Here is a 19,164-nt window from a genome sequence, read left to right on the forward strand (position 1 = left end):
ATCCATGGTAACGTGAATCCATGTTCCAGGTCATGGTCACTCACATTTGGCTCAGAATGGACTATTTTCTGCTTCCACATTTCCTTCCACTGAACACCCTGCTCAGTGTTTCCCCTTTACGTCTCACTTGACCCTTTGAATCCCCCCATCTGTGGTCAGACTCTAATGTCCTTTATATTTCCCAGATCTGAGAGGTAACTGGGTCAAGTCATTTGGGATAGGTCTGAAGGTCAGATGTCTGAAGGTCCAGTTGACCTCAGATTAAGTCATCTGCAACCATGCTCCTTCCACGGCTGCTTGGGGAAACTTTTCCTCTTCTCTCCTTGCTTTGACAGCAGCCTGGAATTCTCGGCTCACAGCACCTTTCCCCACCTCTAGAGCCAGCACAGCTGGGGGGCTTCTTGCTCCTGCTTCCGACTCTGGTTGTCCACCTTTCACCTGCTTAGCCCGCTTGAAAGATGCCCATACCTGCATTGAGTCTACCTGGAAAATGCAGGATCAATGTCTGCTGATGAGGAACCTGAGTTCAGTCTACAGCCTCAACTCCCCGAGGCCCTGTAAACAGCATCCGCAGCTCGTGGAGAGTGGGACAGGAGGTGGGAACCTCTGGGTGGGGGCAGGAGGGCATTAATCTGCATGTCGCCAGGAGGCAACATAAAACGTCTCTGTAATTCCAGGAGCAGGCAGAGTAAAGGAAGGATCAGCTTCTGCTAACGTTGGAAAAGTTCGAAAGTGCCCCTGGTCTTCCAGCCTCATCTCTGGGCACCTGCAGGGTGCCCACCACTGTATCCCAAGCCCACAGGTACTACAGATGCACACTGCAGAGAGCCAGCCCCTGCTCTGTCGGATCGGGCTGAGTCTGGAGCCAGGAAAAGGCAGCTTCCTGCACACCCCGTAAACGCATGCTGCTCTCACCTTTGTAAAAGCAATCACTCTACTGAACAGAAAAGTCTCCTAACAGGAAGCGACAACTGCAGAGTCCACCAGCACCAAGACCAGCTCTGAGGGCCTGGCCTGCTTCATTGCTGCTCCTGTGGCCACATCTAGTGTGCCCTTCAGGTGACCACTCTGTAGGTCTCTTCAGTGCCCACGTGCTGTCCTGTGCCAGTGCAATGGTCAAGAGAAGTTTGTCATGTCCATGGAAGAGCCAGTTGCAACGGTGAGTAAAAGGAGTCCAGAAATATCCAACAGCTCAACCCTGTCCCCTACCCAGTTGTGAGGAGAGAAGTTGCTTTCTTCAAATCACTTTGGAAATTGTCTCCTGGTTCAGTTAATGGACCTGCCTTCTGGCATCCGAGGAGCCTACTAAATGCCTCATGTCGTGTTATATATGACATGTGCCCCCACTGGCTTGCTCATCCACCTGGACGTCCAGTGCTGGGCCATTGCTTGGTGACTTGAACGTGTATTGATCAACTGAGTGCACGGGTTTTGTGGTCCTCCACAGCAATCCTGTGAAGCTGATGGAATGAGCACTGCTGGTATCTTCAGAGGACTGTGTGGCTGAGTGGGTGACTGTGCGGGCCCCAGAGTTAGTGACCAGGCCTGGAAGTAGGGCTCCTGTGCTGAACTCAGAGGCAGAGGTGGCAGTAGGAGCCGACTCTGGGGCCACATTGGCTGAGTTTACACCTCACAATGCACACATCATCTGTATGGTGAGTTTTTTACCCTTGGCATTCAACAGTTTCCTCTCCTGTCACCTGAGGGTGGTAATGTCACCTGCCTCTTCTGGGTGAGGACTAATGAGCTAACATATCCAGGCACAAAGAACTGTACCAGAAGATTGCATAAAAGTACTGCAAGTGCAGGGTAGACCCGAGCCCCGCTCCTTGCCGGCATCTTTTCACCTGTCTGATGGCTTTTTCAAAGTGATTGGACATGGTGAAGTGAGTGTCTACCTGTCTGACCTTATATCAGCTCTCCTCGTGAACCACATTCCTCATTGGGAACAAACCTTTCCCACTCGCCTGGTGGTGATGGATCCAGCCTGGCCAGTTACCAGTCCTTATCTCTGACCAAAGTGATTAATTGAAAAATGGAATGTGAACCAGGTTTCATAATCCAAAGACTTTGCAAAGACATTGCCAAAGTTCTAAGGAAATGGATTCCTAGCCTGACGTGTTCTAAGTCAGGGGCTGCCCAGGAACCACAGGGGAGACGTTACTCAATGGAGATTCTAGCAAATGTAAAGCGGAGACCAAGGATTAGAGGCCACAGAAACCTGAATACGTTGTTTAGGACCAGGAATAGAGGCTGCACTCGGCTCAGTGCCAGGCCAATCATACCTAACCTAATTCTAGTTCTAATCCCAGCCTGAATGGTCTTCCTTCTCACTGACCTTAACGTAAATAGATCTCCAGGGGGGACCCAACAAGACGTGGTCATTCACCAGGACTGAGAGCTGAGGATCCTGTGTTGGCCCAAATCCCCGAGGAATCATTACTTAAAAGGAAGCTGGTCTCAGATGCAGATGACTGGCAGACAGCAGCCAGAAGAGGAAAGGAAGAAGCTTGGCCATATGTACTTGGAAAGAAGCTGGTCCCAGTGTCACACTAAAGGACACCTGTATACAACAAGGTTCCCAGAACACAGGTCCTTCATGGGGGATGCCACAGAGAGAAACGGATAAGGAATTAGTAGTGAAATCATGAAATACCAGATAGTAACAAAAGACTAGACATGCATTCCAGAGATCAAGTGTTTAGCATGAGGACTCTACTTAATGGCACTCACTATCTGGTGTGCTGGAAACGTGCTAAGAGACAAGATATCGAGCAGTCTTGGCGTATGAAGGAAAGACAACAGGTGAGATGATGGGTCTGTTTACTTACTTGGCTGCGTAATCACTGTGTACGTGGGCATCAAAACATCACGTGGTACAACAAACATATACACAGTAAGAAAACGTGAGAATCATTCGTACCTGGCCATCAGGAAATTAGGCAGATCTCAGATTAGAAGTGATACAAGTCTAAATTACTGTTATAAAGAAAGAAATAGTGCCAAACACTTAAAATGCTAGGACTAGAAAATTACTGTATGTGAAATTCTTTTGAGAAGTATCATTTTGGATCAGTTAGAGTGTTTTAATTTTCCCTTAATAGTTATTGTAAGACAAGGGAGCTATATAAGGGAGTAAAGTAATTCCAAATCTAGTCTCAGGCAGCAGGCTGATGGTCACATGGATATCCTGGGGACTTAAAGGGGAGGAACTATGTTCTGATGGAGGTGATTCTAGAAAGATGTCCTGGGTCAGGGAATGGACTTTGGACAAGACATGGAATCATAATACTCTTAATTAAGTAGCACCAAGTCTGCTTCCCTGATTGATGTTTCCTGTTGCATCCCTACAGAGACTTTTGTTTTTAGTTCCTACTTGTCTATTTCCAACAGCATTTCATAGAACACTCTGTGCATATAATGGTCTTGGAAATTATGCCTGCATCACACTATTGTTATTTAAATTTGCACACAATTGTCAGGATTATGGTGCTTTGTTAGTGGTGTAAATCTAGATTTCTCATGAGAGATCGAGAGTGTGGAACAATTAACATGGGTGAGTGCTGTGGGTCTTACTTCCCACATTGTTCAGGACAAGAATTTTATACCCGTAGTTTGCAAATAATCTTCCGCGTGGTGGAATGAATTCAAAGTCAATAAGAGGACACATTCCATGGACTTATTTCTTGATACTTTGGGTACGTGGGCTCCAAGCCTGCCTCCAGGGACCTTGGGAAATTGGATCTTCCCAGAAGTATTCACTAGAGTGTAAATTTGGAAATCCAGCTTTTTGGCTGCAGCAAATATTACCGCTTCCACCAGGTGTTTTTGACTTGGTCCCTCTCTTCAATAGAAGTCTGGAAAGCCATCCTGCAGATCATCTTATTCCTGTGATTAATTTCCTATGCAAATCCCAAATACCTAAGCTCGTTCCAGCGTGTGTGCCAGTGGTTCAGTGAATCCAGAGCTGGAGAAAGCTGCCTGGCTCCATATGTCCAGCTTTAACCAGGCAAGAGGTCTTAGTCCCTTTTGGGGCCATCGTTTGATGCGTTAGAATTGCCTGGATTCTGTCCTAAGCTAACATGTGTTGGTGCTGTTTTTTAATCTCTAAAAGTCAGGAATAAAATGCTTGAAATGAAAGAGCTCATGAAATGCAATCCATATTTGGCCAAGATGGAAAAACTGGAACCATATTTCCCAGTTGAAACAACTTAAAAATTAAGGCAAGTATCTAAAACAATGGGTTTTTTTTGACATTGCCCATAGGCAGTGCCTTGTGCCGATCCTAACGCAGGGAAAGCAGGCTAATCGGGCGCTCTGATTGAGGCCCCCATGAATTTCCTGGAGAACATTCAAGGCACAGCACAGGTAGGGGAATCCAAGCAGAGCCTGGCATTTTCCAGAGTTGAGAAGAGAGAGATGGAAGTTCAAAAAGAACTCCCCACTCTTGGACAGGTAGAATTAATAGAGTTAGCATGGCCATGTTACCAAAAGAGATCCAGAGACTCAATGAAGTCCTCCTCAAGATACCAATGACATTCTTCACAGAACTAGAAGAAGCAATCCTACAATTCATGAGAGAATAAAAAACCCAGAATAGCCAAAGCAGGTCTGAGCAAGAAGAGCAAAGCTGGAGACACACAATACCTGACTTCACACGGTACTAGGGAGCCACAGCAACAAAGCAACAAGGTGCAGCCAGAACTGGGCATGCAGACCAATGGAATAGACTAGAAGACACAGAAACAAACCAACAGTGATAGTCATCTGATGCTTGACAAGGATTACTAAAATAAAAGTAAAACAATCAAACTTGATCCGAGTAGATACTTCTCAAAATAGATGCATACACACTAATTTTATAGTTCTAGCATTTTCAGGGTTTGGTTTAATTTTGTTCTTTATCACAGTAACTTAGACTTTTATCATTTCTGATTAGAGATATATCTAATTTCTTGATGTGACCAGGTATGGATAATTCTGCACTTTTAAAAATTTTAATTGACAAATAGTATTGGGAAAACTGGATTTCCATATTTAGAAGAATGCAACTAATCCTAATCTCACACCCAGCATAAAAGTCAACTCAAAATGGAATAAAGACCTAGGAATTAGATCAGCAACTTTACAACATAGTGGTAAAACTGTACAATAAAAGCTGTAAGCATTAAGTCCCTCCATAAGACCCCTAAAGCTCATGAAATAAAACCAATAATTAATAACTGGAATGTCATCAACGTAAAAAGCACAGCAACAGAAACAAGAATATGAAGAAAGAGCCCCCAACATGGTGGAACATCTTGACCAACTCCTCTTCGGACAGAGCATGAATACCCACACCATAATTAACTCGAAAGACTTAACTCCAAGACAAAAGTAACTTAATAAATGAATGGACAAGTGAACTCAACAGACATTTCTCAAAAGAATAAATACAGATTTCCAACAAATATATTTAAAATGTTCGACATTTTTAGCAATCAGAGAAATGCAAATCAAAACTGCATTCCATGTTGCAATCCCAAAATCTCAATGCCACTGGAATTTGGAAAGAGACCATCAGGGATGAGCAGTCCTGAGAGATAGTAACTAGATGGTGGCAGCCCACCCTCTCAGGAGGAAGACCCCAGCTGCAGCCAAACCCGTGGGCACCCTGACACTGAACCTCCAGGTCTGACTGGTGTCCCCAGACAGGGACAGCTGTGCCCCAAGATGGTTGTGGAGCAAACCCAACCCCAGACTCTGACCTCTGACCGGGGTCTCAAGTCAGATGTGACCACATGCAACCAAAACAGATGTATGAATGCATTCTACTGTCATGTACAACTAATTAGAACAAAAAAATAAGAAGGAATTCTTTAAAAAAGAATGTAGTGGCCCTCAAACCACCTGGATATAATATCATTAGGAAATTCTCACAGATAAATAAATATTTCACCAGCTGCCCCCAAAAAGCTATATTCCAGTTAGAATGACAGTCATCAAAAATACAAATTTTAATAAACACTGGCAAGGTTTTGAGGAAAAAGGGACACTAACACGTTGTTGGGACTGCAACCATTTTGAGGAGGTTTCACAAAAGACTAGGAATGGAACCACATAGGATCCAGTTATCCAACTCCTCAATAATTACTCAAAAGCATTAAAGTCGCCACACTACGTCGATGCACATGTTCACACATGTTCACAGCAGCACGATTCCCAACAGCTGACCTGCGGAACCAAGCAAGGTGCCCATCAGCAGACCCATGGATAAAGAGAACGTGGCGTATGCATACAGTGGAGACTTACTCAGTCACAAAGGAGAATGAAATATGTCTTTTGTTGGTAAATTGATAGAACTGAAAACATTATGCTAAGTGAGACAACAGCTTCAGAAAGTCAAGGGTTGTACTTTCTCTCTTGTATGTAGAAAGTAGGGTGAAGAAAAGAGGAAAGAAAGGGATCTTATAAACATGGGGAACATTAGAGCAGAGCAGTGGCAGGGGACCCTGCGGAGGAGGAGATGGAAAGAGGAGGTACCTCTTGCAGCAGACCCAAGCATGCTGTGTGCACGCATGTAGACATCCAGAGAATTCCACTGTTACGTGTAACTACGACACACCGAGACAAGTGAATAATGAGAGACAGGTCTGAGGAGGTCGAGGCAGCCAGAGTTCACGGTGAAGAGTGAAGAGGCTTGTCCATAGGCGGAGTGGAGGTATCTGTTCTTTTCTTCTGATGCGCCCTGCTAGAGAGAGCGTCAGGATCAACAGATGGATCAAGAATAGCTTTATTGAACTGAAACTCTGGAGAGAGCCCATGGCTGGCTGTGATTCAAACCCAGGCCTCAATTCCTGAGAAGCTGTACAACTTGGAATCACTGTGTGACCACCACCTGCCCTGAGGGTGGAGCGGGAGAGACTCGGCATGGAGTGCAGGGTTTGCCGTGCATCCTCCCTGTTGTGGTTTTCGCCTGCTGTATATTATATTTTATATTCTCAACCTGACTTCTTTCCCACCAAAATCTGGATTTGGTTTCTCACAAGGAAGGAAGTCTTCTGGTCCAGTCTGTAAATATGAACTTGGCACCGGGAGGAAGCTCTGGGAAGTCTTTTCTTGACAGTATGAACCTTGGGAGGACAGTCTGCCTTTATCCATGTGCCAAGGGTCACAGGTCTGCCACAGTGTCTTGCAGCCAGAGGCAGCACGCTCAACATCAGAAAGCAAAAGGCTGCTCATGACAACATGCAGACAGGAAGTGGCATCACTGAGCCATGGAACCAATCAGGAGGCTCCTGTCTTCTTGCTGTGTGAGACAATCTGTGGCCATCATTGTGTCTTCTGTAGTCAGAGAGAAGAACAAAACCTGGGGCTCAGAACAGCGTGCAGTAGAGAACCAACAGAAACCTCGACCCTTGAGGCCAAGCGTGGAATTGCGTGATTTGGGAGAATCCCTGGGCGCCAGACACGGGGGCGGTCTGTGCACATGGTGCCTGAGCGACCCCCTTGCACTCCAGGACCTGGTTCTGAATGTGAGGCAGGAGAGGCTGGGGTAGGGGACGAGCCTCAGCATCCGTGTGGAGAAGGTGGGAGAAGCTGCTGAGCAACAGGCAATTACCAGCCCAGAACTGCGCCCGTCTCCAATACCCAGGCGAAGTTGTCTGCCGCTGGAAGGGAAGCTGGCGCCTCAGCTGCCGTCTCCCATGCGGCAGAGGGGTGCAGGTTGGCCTCTTCTGCCTCCTCGCTGACATGACACTCTGACGGCACAGCCGGTTGGAGAGCAGCGGGCACATTGCGTGGGAGGCCATTCTAGAAGTGAACATGCCATCTTGCTCCCCCACCTGTCCTAAAATTCTTTACAGCACCAGCAACTTACCTTTTTTATTTTGGTACTGGGGGCTGAACCCAGGGGTGCTCTATCAATGAGCCACATCCCCGGCCCTATTTAGTATATTATTCAGAGGTCTATTCAGGGTCTCACTGAATTGCTTAGCACCTCGCTTTTGCTGGGGCTGGCTTTGAACTTTGGATCCTTCTGTCTCAGCCTCCTGAGCTGCTGGGATCCCAGGCCTGTGCCACAGTGCCTGACCCAGCAACTCAGTTTTTATAATGATGTTTCCACAACTATAATTTCAGAGAGTGGTGCGAGGTCCATTTCAAACACCCTGGAGCGGGGAGAAGAAAGTAAACATGAAACTGCTTTGAACGCCATGAGGAGATAAGTGCTTGGTGCCCCCACACACATACACACACACCCTTGATCTTAGAAATGGTTGTGGGCTCAAGAAATTGAACGTCTGAGTCAACAGATTCCTCAGCATATGGGCTTAACCAGAGTGGAACAATGATGGCTGCGGCTGAGGTTCTGACTCTGGAGGCAGAACAGAGACTCAGATGAAGGCCTGTGTGTGTCCGCCTTGCATTGGGAATGGAGACTGAGGGGAGGCCACGGGGCTTATCTCTACAAATGGGGGCTGGAATCTGCGAGGGCAGCGCTGCGTGCGCCGAGGGCCACCTGCTCAGCCTGCCTGTTAGGCAGCTTGTCAGGAGGAAGCGACCGTAGGACACAGGGTGGAAGAGAGCAGAGCCAGGCTCCCGAGGAGGGCAGTCCAGTGGGGGCCGCGCAGACACCGATGGTGACCGGGAACCGGGGCACCTCGGTGCGCCCAGGGACGCTAAGGCAGCCGAGTCTGGCAGGACGATCCCCGGGCGATAAAGACGCTCTCCATACACTTAAGGTTGGCTTCAGCAACAGTGGGAAAGCGCAAGTGAGGGGAGAGGACGAAGGTGCATCGCCAGGCTGGGGGCACACGACTCCGGAAGCCTTGTAGCTGGGCGGCCGGGCTGAGCGTCCCGGCCCCGGGTGGACTCCGTGGAAGTCTGCTTCCCGGGGCGCCTTAGGACGAACCGTGGAACAAGCGGACGCCGCTCCAGCAGCCCGCACGGCTCAGCCCAAGAAAGGGCGGATCTGGTGGAGAGAGAATGCGCACCTGCGGATGAGAGAGGTGGTTCTGAGCGAGCCACACCCAAGGAGAGGCCAGCTTTCCGTGCACGCTCCTCCAGGGCCGTCAAAGGCCGCTGCCGGCAGGAGCCGGAGTCCTGAGTGCTTCCTTCAGCCTGCAGCGTTCTCGGATGTTTTGCAGGGATTGGCTCTCTTCGCATGACATGGGGTCATGAATGGCTGTTGACTTGGGCACCGTTTTGCAGGTTTGGGCGGATGGCTTCTCTGTAAAGGGGCTGGGCCTGGAGCGCTCGGCTCCGCAGACCCAGGGCCCACCCCAAGCAGCCGCAGCGCCGGCCCCCTTGGGAGCCTCCTTGCAGAGCAGCAGAGGCTCCTTTCTGGGCTCCTGGGCTCTGGTCCCCGTGGGCCCTGCTGGGTCTGATTTCACTGCCTGTCTTCTCAGGGCTTTGCTTCCGACCTTGATCCCCAAAAACAAGATGGAAGATATCGTTTGCCTGTGTCATCTCAACCCTCCGCCTGCCAGGAGTTGGACAGAGGAACATCTGGTGTCTGCCGCCCCTTCTTGGAGGACCAGGAAGCCCCTCCCTGAGGTCTCTTTGCCCTCATGCCCTCAGCCAGCCACCCTCACTGCTCTGGGCAGCTTGGTGTTCATGGAGAGGCGTCCCAGCTAGACCCCGAGTGGAGGCTGGTATCTTCAGCAGAGCGGAGAAGCCAAGACTGCTCTGTCCTGGGTTTTATTGGAGCCTCCAAGCTAGGAGGCCTGATCTGAGCCACTGTCCCCCCAGTGCACCTGTCCGGATTGAAGACATCAGAGGCACTCAGCTGCCCGTCATCGTGGACCTGGCGTCAGGTCACGAGCCCGAGTTTGTCTGCTCTAGGGAAAGGCGTGACCTTCAGGAATGTCCTGCGCGCAGTGGCTCAGGTGGGGTGAAGGTGTGGACTGAAGAATTCGGGAGTGGAGCCTGACCTCTCCAGCGTGTCGCGTCTGTGAAATGAGAACGGCGATCTGCACACTTCTACCTCACAAGATGGTGCTGAGAGAAATAAGTGAACGTCACAGTGTGACCTCGTTTAGTAGAAAAAGCTAAGCGGAAAAGCAAAAGCAGTGTTTCCTGCAAACATAAGCCTCCGCTTTCTGGATGTCACTAATTGAAGACAGGAAAACCCTGAAGATTTTATTTTCTAAACTTGAAATTGATTTCTTTAATTGTACCTTGAACATGGGCAATGGTTAATATATTTTTTTTTTAAATTGAAAAATGATTTCCTGCAGAAAATATGAAATTACCAGTCTTATGTTCTATCTTTCCTCACACACCCGTGGTAAGTATGTTCTAGCTAATACTGATGGAATGATATTTTGGAAATTGAACAACAGACGTTCTCAATAAAATTATGAATATTCACTGTAAAATGTTAGTCTATAATCGAGTTGTTTTCTAATGTCTGCTTAATACATGTGGCTTTAATGTGATATGTCTTCTAGAACTAAATTGCAAATAGAAGTTAAATTGGATGGACTGAGAGTTTTAGGCCATAAAACCCCCTTTCCTTGCATAAAATATGATTAAGTCATAAGAACAAGATATAGAATAATATGTAGAATAAGATCTCATTTTTCAAAAAAACTGGGTATGGAAGAGTATCCATTAAACTAGTAAGAGGAAAATTGCAAAAAAATGTTGAGATGACTTTTCTGTTTTTTACTTTATATGCATCTGTTATAATTTTATAAATTATAAAAATGACGTTTGTTGTTAATATAGAGTGCAATATTACATAGAAAAAAGAAAAAAACTCCTTTCCTGCTGTGCTTTCCTGGGGCACTTGGGAGTGTCTTTCGTCCCTGCCCACCTCTGTGCGTGAACATGGAAGCCACCCCGGAAGGCGACCAAGTGGGAGGGAATGACAGAACCGCTTTTGAACAGCTTTCTGAGCCTTGCATCGCTCCCCGAGCACAGAGTGATTTTTAATGCCATGATTCTTTACTTTGAATATCCAGCACCAAGGTCTGCATCATTACTGAAATGATCTTCACTGCTAAATCAATCCAGATTTTTTAAAGAGTATACAATTACTGCTCTTTAAGATCAATTTATTCTTTAAATCAAAGAATAAATTGGAAGGTGAAATCAAGCAATTATTGAATGCTTTAAAAATCATTTCAGCACACGTGTTCTTTTGAAAGTGAATTAGGAAATATTTTGGTTTAAACATGAATTGCAGTGTTTAAGTGGTTGTGATAAAATTGCAATTAAAAATAAAACATGCTTGTCATTTAGGGATTCATATTTCTTACACCTATTCCAACTTTGGTGTTTTTTCCTTGGTGGCACCTTACTGGGCAGAGAAATGAATGTTGAATATCACTTTAGAATGTCCTCCATCTGTCTAGCTCCATCTTAAAAGACAGGGAACTTCCACTGTGGCTGGTCAATAGCAAATGACAGGCATATACGGGTTCTTCCTTCTTGCTGTCTCCTCGATTCCCCACCAAAGAGATGAGAATAGTTCCCTGGGATGTTCTTCAAGTTCCTGAAGAGGTGAGATTCCCAGACACCTGTGAGACCCTGGCTAATGGAGATGGCTTGTCTCTCTCAGTTTTCGTGTCCCAGGGCACCGTGCAGAGGAGATGGCACCCAGCCTGTCTCCTGCCTCATATCCAGCCTTCCCACCACTGCACGGGGAACACTTCGCCAACACTTTCTAAATGTCCATCACAGGTCCCTGTGCCGTTTACTCTGCAGCAAGTTCATCTGTGCCATCTGCTGCCTACTGATAGACCATGACAGTAGAATCGCATTTTTCCATTTTTATGAAAGCAGGCAGCTTTTGACACTTAGAAATTCCATTTCAGCTACTGTAAGTAGGTACCAAATTGCTGTCTACTCACTGTAATTATGGGCAATTCTAAAACTTTCACACATTTTTAGAGTTTTAGCGAACCACTTTAAGAAGATATCAGGGGCATTGTGTCTTTCAAGCAGGATGGGAGTATAATGCACCTTTTCTCCAAGTACCTTCAGCCAGCACTGTGTTGCTGTATCCGCATTGAATTTCTAGTGTATTATAGTTCAAATGGTATCTTAGTTACCATTAGTTGCCCTTGAAAACAATTTGGATGCATGGCCTAATTTTTCAAAACGTTTTAAGAGGGGTCACAGGAAAATTCAGTTGTCAAACATGAAATCAACTAATGTGTACTTTCATGCACTTATTAAGTTGTCTTGTTTGTTCATCATATCCCTGGGATATAGATCATTGTTAATCTATTTCAAGAACGGATTAAGGTTACTGTGCACTGGGGTTTAGTTTTTCTAATTATATACACTTAAATAATGTTTAGAATTAACATTTATGTGATAAAAATTTGCAAATGTGAAGAAGTATTGCAGCAAATACTTTTGATTTTGTTTTTCTTGGAAGTTTGTTCAATTCAGTAGCCACACTTAGACATTTATGATCCCAAGGATTATTCCATAACTGTCTCGTCACTGGATGAAATGGTGGTGTCCGTCCAGCCAAACCTGCAGTCCCAGTGGCCAGTCGTGGTCGCAGAGGGCGAAGGACAAGGGCCCCTGATCAAGTTGGAGATGATGATCAGCAAGCCTTGTCAGAAGACCAAGAGGAAGAGCATCCTCGCTGTGGGCAAAGGCAGCGTCAAGGTCAGGTTTGCACCTGACGCCGAGGAGCACCGAGGAGGCAGCAATGACATCGAGAGTGTGAGCCGGAGTACAGAGATCACCTCGGCAACTCCATCGAGGGGAAGGGACCCAGGAGCGGGCGGTTCAGGAGTGGCTCCAGCATGGTGGCCCCCCTGGCCCAGAGGACAGGACCAGCAGGAGCACAGCCCTGCCGCTGCCTGGGGAGGTCAGGGACAAGCAGCTGCTCAAGAATGGCGGTGCAGACGCCATCACCAGCTTCCCCACCCAGGGCAGGTTTCCAGAATCCAACAGCCCCAGTGACCTTACAGTGACCTCCAGGGGCTTGACGGACCTGGAGATCGGCATGTACGCCCTGCTCTGCATCTTCTGCCTGGCCATCCTGGTCTTCCTGATCAACTGTGTGGCATTCGCTTGGAAGTACAGACACAAAAGGCTTGCCGTGAGCGAGCAGGGCAACGTCCCCCATTCCCACGACTGGGTCTGGCTTGGGAACGAGGTGGAGCTTCTGGAGAACCCCGTGGACATCACCCTGCCCTCGGAGGAGTGCACGACCATGATTGACAGGGGGCTGCAGTTCGAGGAGAGGAACTTCCTGCTGAACGGAGGTTCCCAGAAGCCCCTCCACAGTCAGCTGCTCAGACCTTCTGACTACGTCTATGAGAAGAAGATGAAAAATGAACCTGTGAACTCTTCCGGCCCAAAGAGGAAGAGGGTCAAGTTTACTTCCTACACCACCATCCTCCCAGAGGACGGGGGCCCGTACACCAACTCCATCCTGTTTGACAGCGATGACAGCATCAAGTGGGTCTGCCAGGACATGGGGCTGGGGACTCTCAGATTCAAAATAGTGCGTTATATTTGAATTCCCTGATGCGCCTTCTGGTTTTCAAACAGTTGGAGCAGTGAGCTTGTTCAGCAACGGACGGTGATTTTAACAAAGCTTTATTTGTTGAAGCCTGGTGGGGCCGGGGGTCCTCTCCTGAGGAGTTAGTGCTTAGAAGCCAGAATGAGCACCGGGTACAGCCACATGTAGGACTGCTGCAGTACTGGGTCATCCGTTGCACAGTACCTGATACGAGCTCATTACCAATCACTGAGTTCAGCCACCAAAGGACTTTATTAGTCAGCTCATGACAAGCAGCTGTTTAGACCTGGAAGGAGTTGGATGGCTGATTTCCTACACTTTGGCACTGGTCAGGGTAGTAGACTGTTCTTACTCTTGAAAGGTAAGTGAATGTGGCCACCCTTATTGGTGGTGAGCTCTGCCCGTTATTTTTATGCACATTTATACCAACATGTTTGTTGTTGTGTTTGGGGGAGTTGTTTATTGTTTTGATTTTGACTTCTGGAAGGCTTTTCGAAACACACACCAGGCACGGTTTTCTCTCGTTTAACTGGCGTGTGTGTAGGTGGCACAGGAGTGGCGCTCACTGGAACCAGCCTTGTCACTGCCAGTGCTGACGTGCAGACTGAATTCCCAGGACCCTTCGCTTCTTCACACGACTGTTCACGGATGCAAACTAAATGCATCCCCATTTTTCCTTACCCTTCACATTGACCTCTTAAATCAGAATTGTGTGGCAGATTTAAAAAAATAATGTTAACATTCAGTGAAGAAGGTCCATGTGAATTTTGCAAAAATTGGGGAATATCTGTGAACCACCAATAATTCTTATTTTAAATATCTAGTAGCCGAAAATGCATGGGGAAAGTATAGAGCCCATTCCTAAGGGGAAAATGCCCATTTAAAACATCTGTAGTTATCTAAACATTTTGTGGAAAACATTTCACTAACTAGACTCAAGTACAAAACTCGTGTGGACAGGCATGGAAAAAAGATTCCTTAAAAACAGATACAGACTAAACCGTCATTTTACTCAAGAAAAATAGAGAAAGCACAGGTGATGTTGTGCTTCCGCTTGGCAGTATGGAAATCCATCTACTCAGTGACCTGGAAAGCATTCACATCCGTGCTCCAGCCGAGGGAAACATCGCAGAGTGTGTCCTGAGTTAGCAAAGCGATGAACACACTCGATACGGTCATGAAAATAAATGGCTACTCTACACCTCAGACGCAGTTGTCAGGAACTCAGGGGTCAGAAAAAGAGGAAGAGGAAAAAAATCAATCTCCAATTCTTTTTGAAAAAATAAACAGTGTTGAAACAGCGGTATGAAATGGTGTTAAAGAAAGCTCCTGAAGAAGGAAATGAGACAGCGTGTCAGATAAGTAAGGTGGAAAGCCTGGAAACAGATACTGGGCACCGTGACTTCATTGGGAACACCGTTTTGTCACCAGCGAGGGGTCCAAGGAGGTCTCCCAGAAGAGAGGCCCTTGCAGGCTCTTGACACACCTCGCAGACAAGAAGTCCAGGATGTGCCACAGCAGAGATTTACTAGGAAGCAAGGAACGCACGCTTGGAGGGCCGGAGAGGGCACGCCGTGTGGAGAACAAGCAGCACGTTCAGGAGCTTGGGCTCTTCTTTTAGGGACACTTTGTGCGTGTTGACTGTGTCAAATGTGCAGGTGGCCTCACCTGGTGAGCCCAGTTCTCTTCCTCAGGGAGCACGGGGTGGTCATGGTGCTCTGGTTCTAGGTTGATGGCATCCAGGCCGCAAGGTTTGTAAGTGACCCACGTCCTGAGTCTGCCAACGTCTCCTCCTTGGCTCTGTTCAGTCGCAGTGCCATGCACCATGTGAGCTGGCGATGCCTGAGGGCATTAATCCATGGAGTCACAGTGCTCTGACTCGGGGGTCCTGAAGGAATTCACACCAGAAGGCAGACAGACCTGGGGCATAAAGGTGGGGTGTCCATGGAGCCTCCTGGGCTTAAGTCATGGTTTCTTACTTTCATCCCCTCTCACTTTGAGCCACTACAAATCTAAGACCTGACTTGGAAGGACACAGAGGAGCCACCCGCGGCTTTGCTGTGACTATAAACAGCCGATGACTGAGCCCATCGAAGCAGGTGCTCAGTGGCCCCTCTTGTTGCTGTCGACTTCCACATGGACGGACCCCACCATTGCTCCTCTGAGTCTCCTCAAGCTGGCGGCCAAGAGGGGGCTTGTCTGCTCCACACCCACAGGGCTGGAGAGTTGTGTGCTGTGTGTGAGTCACAGGTGGAGAGAGGGGCCTGGCCCTCAGCACAGGCGTTCGGTTGGCCCTTCAGTGTGGGTGGCTCTTAGGGGTCCAGGCTGCAGATTGGATTCCTAGTGATCATGGGGAGAAGGAGCATTTGCAGCCCAGAGAGTCTGCAAAGGCTGCCAACTCCTGGTAGGAAGGGCCCCTCAGGTGCTAGAGGAAATCCCGCTGCATTTTGCTTTCTTACTATTATTTTACTTTTAATTGGGTATTTTGTCTCAGCCATTGCTTTTCAGAGGCTCGGTGGTAAGAGAGCCCCACACCCACTTACTGGGATAAGTCCGCAGGTATGTTAATAGAATTCCACTAGCAGCTAGGCCTGCGATTTCTAGAGGCCACTGCCTAGCACTGTCTACCGCATCCTGGACAGAGGAAGGATCTGGCTGTCCCTGAGTGGCTGAATGGCACCAGGGAGCAAGGCTCTGACGTGCTGCGCAGCCTGCACACCTACTTCACACACGGCTGTGGTTGTGTGCTGGGGGAGCACATGGGTGTGCCAGCACAGCAGGTGCCATGATGCACACATTTTCAGGGAGTGGGCCAGGTCCCACGTGGGAAGGAGTGACAGAGTGCTGAAGGCTCAGACATGCAGCGCTCTGGGGGTGCAAAGAAGACCCAAGGCCACTCGGAATTTACCAGATCGCTGCAGAGGGCAGCAGGCTTTTGGGGATTGGAGGCTTCAGGTGACTGATTCTTCAGGGACTCCCCAGGGGCCCTGTGGGTCCTTCACGCTCCTGCCAGCACCACCGTCCTGTTCTGGAGAATGCCATCCCTTGCCCTTAGCACAGAACAGCGCCATGTGTCAGTCACCCCTGCCTTTCAAGTCTGTCCTAGGTCCAGACCCCACATTCATCCTCCACTGAGGGGCAACAACCAGAAAGCATCCCGGAGACGAGGCTCGAACCCAGAGTCTCACATGTACTAGGCGAGCGCTCCACGGCTACGCTGCAACCCCAGCCCCACTTTATAACAAGTGGCAGTTGAAGGCACCAAGCTGCGGTCATTTGTGAACACAGGGCACACCGCTCTCCCAGCCAGCTCGTGCTCTGCCTCAGGACCCCGGAAGGAGGGGATTTTCAGGTCTCCCTTGCAGGGTGGCGTGGTGCTCCCTCATTTAGGTTGGGTCTTCCCGCTCCCTGCCTGGTGCAGAGAAGGGCTAGGTGACTAAGTCCTGTGTGGCATCAGATTGCGAAGAAGTCCCAGTGAGGAATCCCGAGCACTACAGGCCAGGCCTTTGCTGGCGGCTCTGAGGTGCGGGTCTCCTCGGCACTGAGGCAGTACCAACGAGGAGCCGTCCTTTGCAGTTTTCATTCCAACTTGAACTCTTCGAGAAGCGTCTGTTGCTGATCATGGCACTGTAGGGCAGCCATGATTGACTGGGCTTTATTAATCCATCAAAAAACCACCAAGTTTGACTTCCCCCTAAGAAGAAGAAACCTGTCTGAGAATCTTGCTCTCATATTAAAAAAAAGATGACAGATTGGTTAATCAACATGACCACAGTATTTTTAAAAGTCAAGATCTCAGTGGACACTGGAGAGCCAGATTTCAGAGTGACAAGCCCCACTTAAGAGAATGGGAAACACAGCCTTTGACAGGGCACAGCAGGAAAAGGAGACACCATAAGAGCAGATGAAAAGTTAGCTAGTTCTTAAAAGACAAAACTCAGTGACCACAGCCGTTAGAGTATCCCGATTGCCCCAAGCAAGGCACCAGCTCACCAGCTCTTTTCTGCAGATCTCCAGTGGCCACAAATGAGGAGAAGCAGGTGACCCAAGTTATGGGTGACATACACGGTCACCTTGGAGGCAAAGACTGGCGAGTGAGCAACTGCCACCATCAGGTAGGAATAAAACTGCCTGTTTCTCCTACTCTTCTGGTAAACGAAAACGTGTGAATAGCAGGAGAAACAACACGTAATGTTCTCCTACATTTTAAAATGGCTTAGCTTGGGCTGATGACTAAATAAATTTGCTCCAATTCCACGTGGACTGTAGGTGAAATACATCTGCTATCCAGCAAGGGACGGAGAATTCACTCAGGCCCACGATGCTTCACTGTTGCCAAGGAGAACGTTGCTCTCGCCGCTGTCACAGGACCCTTGTTTGCACCAGGACCCTACACCTATGAGAAAAGAGTTCCCTATGGGCACCGAGGACGGCGGGGGCGGCCAGGCTGCACATTCCCTCCATGGACTGAATGCGCAGGACTTGCTTGCTACGAGACCTCAGCCGCAGCCTGTGGGATTCCCACACCCACATGGCGTGCTTAGCTCCAGGCAACAGTGGAGAGTGTCGGGCCATAGTGGAAGGGTGGGCGCAGGCAGACAGGAGGCGGGCTGTGGAGAGCTGAGAGGACGCAGGTGCACAGAGAAGCTCCTAGCCCTCCAGGTCTTCTGCTCCAGACAAGGCAGCCAGACCCCAGCGGGGTGCATGTGAGACCCAAAGGCCATGGCGGTCACTGGAATACAAGAGAAAACCCAGTCGGCTCCGCTCCAGGTCCCCCACCCACTCACTAACAGCAAGATGAAGGGGAGGCTCTTCCATTATGTGACATGCAGAGCCTGCTATTGAACACAGAATCGTGAGATGCACAGAACACCGAAGGAAGACTATAGCCAAAGTGTGTAAGCAGAACCAGCAAGAGACAGACACCACACACATACGTGGAGTCGAGAGTAGTCAAGGTTGCAAAGCAGAGAGTAGAACAGTGGCCTCCAAGGCCAGGGTCAGTGGGCAGGGGGAGGGGGACTTAACACAGGACATGCTCCAGGTGTGCAGGTGCCTGTCTGCAGATCTAATGCACAGCAATGGGACCACCACTTGTACTACTGTACCCTTGAAATTTGCTGGGGAGATCAGTATCAATGTAACCTTCTCGCACACGCGGGCAGACGGGTGATAGGCATGTGTGGTGGTGGTGTGTCCTGACATTTCATGGCTCGTACCAAAGCATCTTTTTGTTCACCAACTGCACACGGCATGTACATACATGACTACGAGATAGCACGTGCTTTTATGCTGAGGATGTCTAAATAAAATTGCCTTTAAACAAATAAACCTTGAAGTTTCCCAAGGAGTGGGATCACATTTCCTGGCTTATATCCTGAAGAATCTTTTGGAGAAGACTGGCAACATCACAAAAAGGATAGGGATATATCAGCAAAGAAAAACCGTAAAAGCAGTCGAATCATGCTAGAAATGGAAAAGACTGCGTGGGGACAGGAAAACGTCCTCTGAGAGAGTCACCAGCAGCCTGAAGAGATCAGCAAACTCAAAAGTAAGCGATAGAATGTACCATCTAGAGCAAAACTGAAACACAGGGAGATAAAAATGAAAACTTCCCCAAGAATTTGAAAGTCGTGAGACAAATCAAACTGTTAAGTACGAAACCCAGAAACCCTAGTCAGGGAGACTCA

At 48.4% G+C, this 19,164-nt stretch overlaps 1 protein-coding gene across 1 annotated transcript; it reads left to right on the plus strand.

Annotated features, from left to right (window-relative positions):
• Positions 1 to 8,615: 8,615 nt before the first annotated feature.
• Positions 8,616 to 13,471, plus strand: LOC306668921 (transmembrane protein 132B-like; the record flags this gene model as incomplete). Its single annotated transcript, XM_079152642.1, is given in 4 exon segments — positions 8,616 to 8,750; positions 12,388 to 12,670; positions 12,673 to 12,705; positions 12,708 to 13,471. Coding segments are annotated over 4 exon segments (1,215 nt in total).
• Between the last annotated feature and the right edge of the window lie 5,693 nt (positions 13,472 to 19,164).

Source organism: Sciurus vulgaris (genome assembly GCF_902686455.1).
Source record: "Sciurus vulgaris genome assembly, chromosome: 8".
NCBI classification, from domain to species: Eukaryota; Metazoa; Chordata; class Mammalia; order Rodentia; family Sciuridae; genus Sciurus; species Sciurus vulgaris.